At 43.7% G+C, this 8677-nt stretch overlaps 1 protein-coding gene across 1 annotated transcript; it reads left to right on the top strand.

Moving 5' to 3' along the window:
* Positions 1–233: 233 nt before the first annotated feature.
* Positions 234–7566, top strand: LOC142068402 (keratin, type I cytoskeletal 19-like). The gene is made up of 8 exons (XM_075123631.1): positions 234–906; positions 1910–1992; positions 2698–2854; positions 4155–4316; positions 4793–4918; positions 5158–5384; positions 6211–6341; positions 7188–7566. Exons 1-8 carry the CDS (start codon positions 298–300, stop codon positions 7211–7213), a joined length of 1521 nt encoding a protein of 506 aa, XP_074979732.1. The 5' UTR covers positions 234–297; the 3' UTR covers positions 7214–7566.
* The last annotated feature ends 1111 nt before the right edge of the window (positions 7567–8677 follow it).

The following is an 8677-nucleotide window of genomic DNA, read 5'->3' as shown; positions in this document are numbered from 1 at the left end:
AAAGCCAATGATTCATGAAACATCATTGCAAGTGTACATTTGGAACTAGCTGCTAAAGTGTAAATTAACTTCCTTGTTGTACTGGGATTTCTGGAGGGAAACTGCCTTTGGGAAATTATTCTTGGCATAAACAGCAAGACTAGTCAGCCCCATGAGAAGGAGAAACACCCTACTGGTGACACCCACTGTGGAAGGTATAAATAGAGATCTGTGGGGATAGAAAATCTGCAGTCTGAATTCATATCAAGCTGTGCCTCTTGCTTTGGGCTTTGGGCTGGACTCTCAATCGCTGTCGCTATGAGCTGCAGCACCAAGCAGACTGTTACTCTCTCTTCCAAAGGGAGGAGTAGTGGTGGTAGCTGTGTGGTTGGAAGTGGTGGTGGAGGAAGGACTTCTTCCATCTCTTCGGGAAGATATAGCTCCTATGGGATAGGCAGCGGTAGAGGCTTTTCGGGCAGGAGTTACAGTGGTGGAGCGAGTTGTGGAGCGGGACTGAGTGCTGGTAGCTTTTCTGGAGGTAGCTATGGAGGGGTCTTAGGAGCAGGTCTCCCAGGATACAGTTATGGAGGTTGTTCCAGCACTGGGTTCAGTGGTGGCAGCACCCGCTGTGGATATGCAGGTGGCTTTGGTGGTGCAGTCAGTGGTGGCTTTGGTGGTGCAGTCAGTGGTGGCTTTGGTGGTGGTGGTGTTTGTGGAGATGGCGTATTTTTCAACTGTGATGAGAAGCTGACCATGCAGAATCTGAATGACCGCCTGGCTTCTTACCTGAACCAGGTGCGATGCCTGGAGGAAGAAAATGCTGCCTTAGAGTGCAAAATCAGGGAATGGTATGCCCAGCACGGACACGCCGGTGTACCAAAGGACTACAGCTGCTACTATAAGGAAATAGAAGATCTTCAAAATCAGGTGACTTTTTTTTGGCTGCATTCTCCATTGTAAGAGCTTCCCTCTGAGTCTGTGTTCAGATCCTAGGGCAGTTGTGAGGGGCAATATTTCACTTTTTGTAAAATGTTCTTTGCAGACATAAATTAAGGCAACTGCTTTTATGAACTACGAGTGAGGGTGTGAAAACTCATGAATTCATTTACAATTTGCCTTTTCTTGACCAGATTTGCACATAGAGAAAAAGGTTACATATGCAGGGAACATTCTGGCCCTGGTCAGTACTTCTTATGAATGAAGTTTGTAACAGGATGTTTTAAAATATTTATATTCAAAAGGGAGGTGAGAAGAGAAATTCATTCAATAATCCACTGATTTATCTTCATTATTACATTGTATCCTGTCATCAGTTTTCCCGGATTCTAGTTAAAATCTCATTTCTATTTCAACCAACTTTGAGCTCGTATACAGAAGTGCGGGTGGGGAAGGGGAATATTCTCTTAAAGAACAATAAGAAAAAAAGGATACTTTGTCACCAATGGTTTTGAATGGGCAATTTAATTTTTTAAAAAAATATTTTCCAAGTGTATTCTGAAGAAGAGTTAGCCAGACAGGAAAAACAAAGGAGACAGAATCACAGGGTGCAGGAGAGAGATACCTGCCAAATGCTGAGCTGTAAAGTAAGTCTTGCGATAAAAAAATATAAACTCCTAGTTACAAACCATAGACCAAATTTGAAAATGTGAGGTTTGTTATAGCAGACACTAGGGAGCACTAATTATAATTGCAAAACTGTTAGCATTTTAACAGCGTGTTTTTACACATTCATTCATTTCACCTATTTCACTTCACACACTTGGACATTTCTCAAACATTTCTCCTTGGATCTGAAATTTTCTGTGCTTCCTATCTGTCTGAATTTGAATCCTGGGAGCGTAAAAAGACTGAAATTTGCAATGTGGCACTGAATGTGACATAGTGAAGAGACTTCAGAGCTGAAAATCCCCTGGACCCTATTCTTTTCCAGATTGTTTGCACTACCCTAGACAACAACAAGATCATTCTGAACATTGATAACAGCAAGATGGCAGCTGATGACTTCAGACTGAAGTGAGTACCTCTCTGTACCAGACAAACCCTGTCATTCTCCTCTTGTTCCCTCACATCCTATTTACAAATTGACAAATGAAGAAATCCCCAACCAAGAATTACTGGAATTCCTGATTCATGACAGGTTGTATTTTTGTGAGATTTTATTATTATTATTATTATTAATTATCTGTATTAGAGTACAGCTATGAAGCTCAGTCATGGCCCAGGACCCCATTGTGCTAGGCACTGTACAAACAGAGAACAAAATGACACTCACCACCCCCAAAGAGCTGACAATCCCACTAGAAGACAAAAGACAACAATGGATACAGACAGACCAATGGGGGAGTACTTGGGAACAATGACACATAAGTGGCGATCTCCGATTTTGATATGTGCCTTTGGTCTTTGCCTCTAGAGGTGCCAGAATAGGGGCATTTCCAGGACAGAGTGTTTGAGGCAACAAAGAGTTTGCTTGTCAGGTTTAATGGGCTAAAATATAGGGACAACAGATGTACATTGGCAAGAGTCCATTGAAGGCAATGGAGCTATGCAGATTTTTACCAACTGAGAGTCTGGCCCACGGATTTTTAAAAAAGAAAAGGTTTCGATTATTTCCCAGGGGACGTGCAGAAAAATTAGTGTGTGACATCTTTGTAGTAGTTCCTTAACGGTGGGCTCAGCCAGGGGCTGACTTTTCTGTCTCTTTTGTCCATGGCTTAGGTATGAGACTGAGCTGGCCCTTCGCCAGAGTGTGGAGGCTGATATTAATGGCTTACGCCAAGTTCTGGACGAACTGACCCTGTGCAGGTCTGACCTGGAGGCGCAGCTTGAGTGCCTGAAGGAAGAGCTGTGTTGTCTGAAGAAGAACCATGAGGAGGTAGGAGCTCATTCCCTTAAATGGATTTTTTTTTAATTTTGTACATTACTTACTAAGGCAGTGGGGACCTGACCCTGATTAAAACACCAGGGCACGACTGCAACTACGACCAAGAGAATATTAATAATAATCTGCATTATTATGATAGTACTCCTTTCACAAATCCCGTTGCCTATCATATTCACTCTAATTTGAAATATAAAGAGGGCGGATCCTGAGCCGGAGTAATTGTCACAATCAGCCCAAGAGCTCAGGTCCAGCCATCTAAGGTTTGTGAACAATGTAGGACCTGAGTGTTAGGAATGAATGTCAAGCTTCTGGGAGCTCCTGGGCTCTGCAGATGGGGAAGGGGAGAGAGCTACCTTAGAGACTAGAGGTGAGTTGGAGAAATCTTCCAGCTGATTTGTCACGGGCCCATTACTTAATTTAACTCAAAACACTTCATAAACAATTAATTAGTATTAACAACATCCCTGTGATGCTAGTATTCTCTCTGTTGCAAAGCCAGGATATTTAAGGAATGGTTAAAAGAAGTGTCCTGCCCAAAATCACTTGGAAACTCAGTAGCAGATCCAGGAAGAGTAGGTTAGGAACTCTAAGCACTGAACCAAGCTCCCTTCTCTTGAAATGTAAATATGAAAGGAAAAAATATGAAGAGAGCCAACCTATTGTGACTAACCTAAGATAAAGAATGACTTCTTTGTCAAAAAGAGGCCAAGAGAACCTGTAACACTAGTCCAAACCCATTCAGGAAAATGAGTGACTTTCATTCATCAAAGTTAATTCTGTCACAATATGTATGCAACAAAAATGTCAGTGGAAATGCGCTGACTGGATTTGGTGAGTAGAAGAGCCACACACAAAAATGGCTCTTGTGAAAACATGAACTGTTAAAAAGCATAATGTAGAAACTATCACAGGAAATCACCTCTTATGCAAGATCCAGTGACAAAAAGATCCAGGTGAAGATGAAGCATAAAAAATGTCCTTTTTTGCTGCAAAAATAGTCAGGAATTCCTTAATTTGCTGTGATTAACCATCACACAAACCAATAAACATCCACTGTTTCTTTATCTCAGGAGTACTCACTGTAGAGCTTTGCTTGGAAATCAGCTGTGGTTTCCCCATCAGAGCTGGGTGTATACTGGAGAAGATGCATCAGAGACAGTGTGGTGACTGTCAGAAATGGGCCCCAGGACATAGAGGCTCACTGACAGTGGCATGCTGCTCTCACTTGCCAGAGAACTCAACTCATGGTTTTTTTTCTTTTCAAACAAGCTGATCTGGGTTATCTTTGCAGGAAATCAATTGTCTGAGAAACCAGTCCACTGGTGATGTCAGCGTGGAGGTCAATTCCTGTCCTGGCCCAGATCTGAAGAAAATCCTAGAGGAGATGAGATGCCAGTATGAAACAATGATTGCACAAAATCGCAAAGAGGTTGAAGATTGGTATGAATGCAAGGTAAATTCACCACAACTGTAACTCTCTCAAGCAAAAATACAGGAGCTATTTCTGAATCACACATGCACGCCACGGGGAGAATTTATTCCTGTATCATATGTTCTAAACGTCATCAGCATAGATGTATAGTGACCAGGTGCACGGGGGATGGAGGCCCTGTGCATACACAGTGAATGTGTCTCATGGAAGAACGGGGTTTGCTACATGTCATTATTGAGGTGTGTTGGTGGAACAGTGGGCGAGCCTGTCAGTTAGGACAGAAGAGAATTACTGGTGAAGTTGTGAGGGGTCTTAGCATTAGAATAGCAAGGGGAGTTACAAGCAAGAGATGAGATTGATTCCAGTGTGCAGAAAACTTGCTCAGCTCCTGCCCATCTTACATCTTTTGTTACCCACTCCTTTATACATTCACTAGATCCACCTGACAATTAAAAAAATCCCTCTGAAGCTCTTTATTCTGGGTTTCTGGTTTTCAGATTGAGGAGGTGAATCGTGAGGTCATCACAAGCAGTCAGGAGGTTGAGTCCTGCAACAGCCAGGTCTCTGAACTTAGACGTCAGTTGCAGTGCCTGGAAATTGATCTGCAAGCCCATCTCAGCCAGGTATGTGATGTTGTCACCATTGATATCTCACCTGTGACACACTGACGTCTGGATTTCTGGTCTGACGGGGACCAGCCTAGCCTGGCACTCTATGTAGCTGTGATGATATCACTGCCGCACCCATTGTTAGCAACGATTTGCGTTTATTTTTGCGTTGAAATCCTCAACTTCCTGCATCGAGATGGGTTTAATTTAGTGCATGGCTAAAGTACATGTGGGTCTTTTGCTTCAATTCTTAGAGAGACAACCTGGAAGCCTCTTTGGCTGAAACTGAAAGTCGCTACAACAGCCACCTGTGCCAGTTACAGCAACAGATCACCTGTGTGGAGCAGCAACTGGCTGACCTGCGAGCAGAAATTGAGTCCCAGAACCACGAGTACAAGATCCTCCTGGATGTCAAATGTCGACTGGAGCAGGAGATTCACACTTACCGCTGCCTGCTGGAAGGAGGACAGCGTGACATTGTGTATGTAGACTACAGACACAGCGGGGCATAAAGCAAACACCTATGCTGTGATCTGTGCAATGTGTGAGATCTAAAATCACAGAGAGTGTGGGGATTCAGTTTAGATAGGTATCCAAAGCTTGAGCCAAACCTCGTTCCCGCCTTGTGGGTCTGCAGAATGGAGAACTTCTAATGAGACGAGGTGTCTTCCAATACTGTATCTAACGATATAGCATCATCTCGTATTGTTGTGTACTTCCTGGTATGTGCTTGGCAACAACTACCATGAGGAGAGGATTAATTGCAATATTTTGCCATTTCTGCTCCAGACAGAAGCCGGGGGTGCAGAGGCAGCTGTGAAAATGAGAGAGAATTGTAACAAGACATTAACCTAAGTATTTCAAACCTGCATAAAAGACCCACTCTGAGATTTTGCCAAAAGTCCAGGTCATTCCTTCTTTTATCCCAAGCATCTGCACCTCCCCAACTCCACTTGGTTGTGAAACAAGTGGTACAAATAATTAGGCAAAGATTTTCCTGATTTGGAAGCAAGGGAGTCAGCAGACCCTGTTTAAAAAGCCCATTGGCAATGGCAGCCTATGACTAATTCATCCTTTGTGGGCAAAGTTAGTGGGGAGAATGACTCGCCCTGTAGTGATGTGCTTTTGCTTTTCTACGTGGACAAAGCGGAGTGAGGGTGCTGGGGAGGCATTCTGGACAGGTCCTGGCTCTTTGCTGGACTGGTAGCGATTGAGGACAGGCAAAGTCACATGGCTTCACTGAACCTACAATGCCATTGTAAGGTTGGTTTCTCGTTCATTCACCAAACATTCTTTCCTTGTCACAGTGGCTCGGATGGAGGGATTGGCGTAGGAGGTGGAATAGGAGGAGGAACAGTCACTAAAACGTCCCACTCCTACTCTTCATCTTCCCACTCTCTGCCCCATGTCACGTCTTGCCACCCTGGTGATCTAAAAGGTAAGAACTGACTTACCGTATAAGGGAAAATGTTTCTTTAGTCCTCTTCTTACCAATAGGGCAAGAAAGAAGCTGTCAAACCCACTCTCTGTTAGGTGGTTGTGAGGTGCTGTAGCTCACCTTTCAGGACCCTGTTGTAAGGCAACTGGAGAGTCTGGTAGGACATGGTGACACAACAGTGGTATGGTATGGGGAGTGTTATCAAGAAACAGGATCAAATGCAGTTGTGACTCTCTATGAATTATGAATGATGCAAGTGAGGGAGAAGAGAGATAAAAGAGAGGGAGGAGGAAAGAGGGAAAAGAAAGGTAGCCTGAAGTGTAAGCAGTGAGAGAGAGGGAAATGGAGGCTGGGTGTTTTGTAGGACGAAGGAGGTGGTAAAACATCCTTAAAACAGAGAGACAGAACCAACGAGGTGTTGGTCGGGGATGGGAAAATGGATCCAAGGCCACAAACAGTATCTCCGGGAGGTGCATCCAGCCGTGGGGAGAGCACAACAATTTATATTTGCTTTCTAGGAAAAATAAAACACATTGGGGGCAGAGTGAGCTGGGTGTCTAGGGGATGGACTAGGCCAGGGGAAGGGCACAAGGACCTTCCCTTGTGCATTCCCAGCACAGCGGCTGGCCCGACCTGCGGGGTTTGTATTCTTTTTTTGTATTTTAAACACACAAACAATTTTAGGGAAGTTCTGGAGCTCATCTGAATTTATAGTCAGCAGGGTGTCTGTGTGCAGCCCACACACTCAGGGTATATGTTAAATAGGCACATCTCAAAGCCTGATGCTGCAGGGAAGGTTTTACTTGCTTTCTAAGCAAAGTAATGGTTCTATTTATCCCTCTCCAGGGCACGGCAGAAAGATCTGTGACTAAGAAGAGAAACCAGCATCTTCCAGTGCAAGACCCACCCAGCAAAGACCCACCCATACACAAAGTGAGAGCTCAGCCAGCACATTCACTGTGCACCTCTGCAAAGAGCATGGAGAAGAGCTCTTCAGAATTACTCATCGCTGCTAATGCCAACACAAGTGTCCTAAGGGGCCCATCTGAGCTTTGGTCCATCTTCCTGCCTATCATGATACTTGCTTCTTCCAATCTGTGATGCTCTGTGTGTCTAATTACAATAATTACTTACTTGAGTTAATCTGTACCGTGGTTGGTAATTTACCTTCTGCTGAAAAAGTGTCTCCAATAAAATTTTGCTTCTGCCTGATGCAATCAAGAAACCTGTGTCTGGGAAATGCTTTCCTCTATCCAACTTTTCAGTGGTCTCTGGTACCAGGTTTACCACGAAGCCATGCTCTCAGATAGGTCTGTTAGACTGTGCCATCGTCCCCAAAGGGAAGTGGTGGAAGCCTCCTCACAATAAATTAAGGAGAACAATTCTGCTTTGTCCAGTGGGGCTGAGGGAATGCACTAGCTAACTTAGCACGTCTTTTCCAGCCCCAACTTCTATGTCAGACACTGCCTATTACTGTATAAACTGCGATTGTTCACAGTCTATATGTACAGCCCGTATGGGCAGGTTTATGTGAATTTGTGGGTTTCTTTCATAACACTATGCTAAATTTTAGGGTTGTTTTTTTTTTTAAAAAAGGTGAATTGAGCACAGCTGAAAGAATCTGGCTGACAGTTGTAGAGACTGAATGCCTCAGTATAATTCTGGAAGACAGGCTTTGTCACTGCTAGGCTGCCCCTTAAGAAATGGACTAAAGTAACCAATTCCCTTCAGACAGGTCACTGGGCTATTCCTTTGGTCACTACCAGCCTAAACTGAACTCATTTTAGTAATCTAAAGGTGAAAGGCTATGTAAGCCATTACCAACCCCCAAACAATCCAGTCCCACTCTGAGCCACACACTGCATCTGATGAAGTGAGCTGTAGCCCACGAAAACTTATGCTCAGATAAATTTGTTAGTCTCTAAGGTGCCACAGACACTCTTCGTTTTGTGGATACAAACTAACACGGCTACTATTACCCTGCGACTCTGAAACCTGACACTGGATTTGGTTCTCAATGGGTTTGTGACAGTTTCTGTCAGAACCTGATCTTCTGTGTTTGTGCCCATGGGGACTCACTTAAACCAGACACGTTTTCTCAAATTCTAAGATTTTGTGAAACTACAGTTTCAGCCCAGAAGTGAGAATGGGACAGTGGCCATCTTGAAAATGCTCTTTTTTTGAGTAGAAATTAGATGGGGAGAAAAGAGGCTGAGAGAGAGAGAATGCAACATTTTATATGTAATATTTTTGTCATTGAATACATATTTTACATATAATGGATGCACTTAAAATTAATTCTGATTTTAGTATTCCTAGTTCCAGAAATACTTCCC

This window comes from Caretta caretta, chromosome 27 (genome assembly GCF_965140235.1).
Source record: "Caretta caretta isolate rCarCar2 chromosome 27, rCarCar1.hap1, whole genome shotgun sequence".
Taxonomy (NCBI): Eukaryota; Metazoa; Chordata; order Testudines; family Cheloniidae; genus Caretta; species Caretta caretta.
Note: the sequence above shows the minus strand (reverse complement) of the source record. Positions and strands in the feature narration are given on the sequence as shown.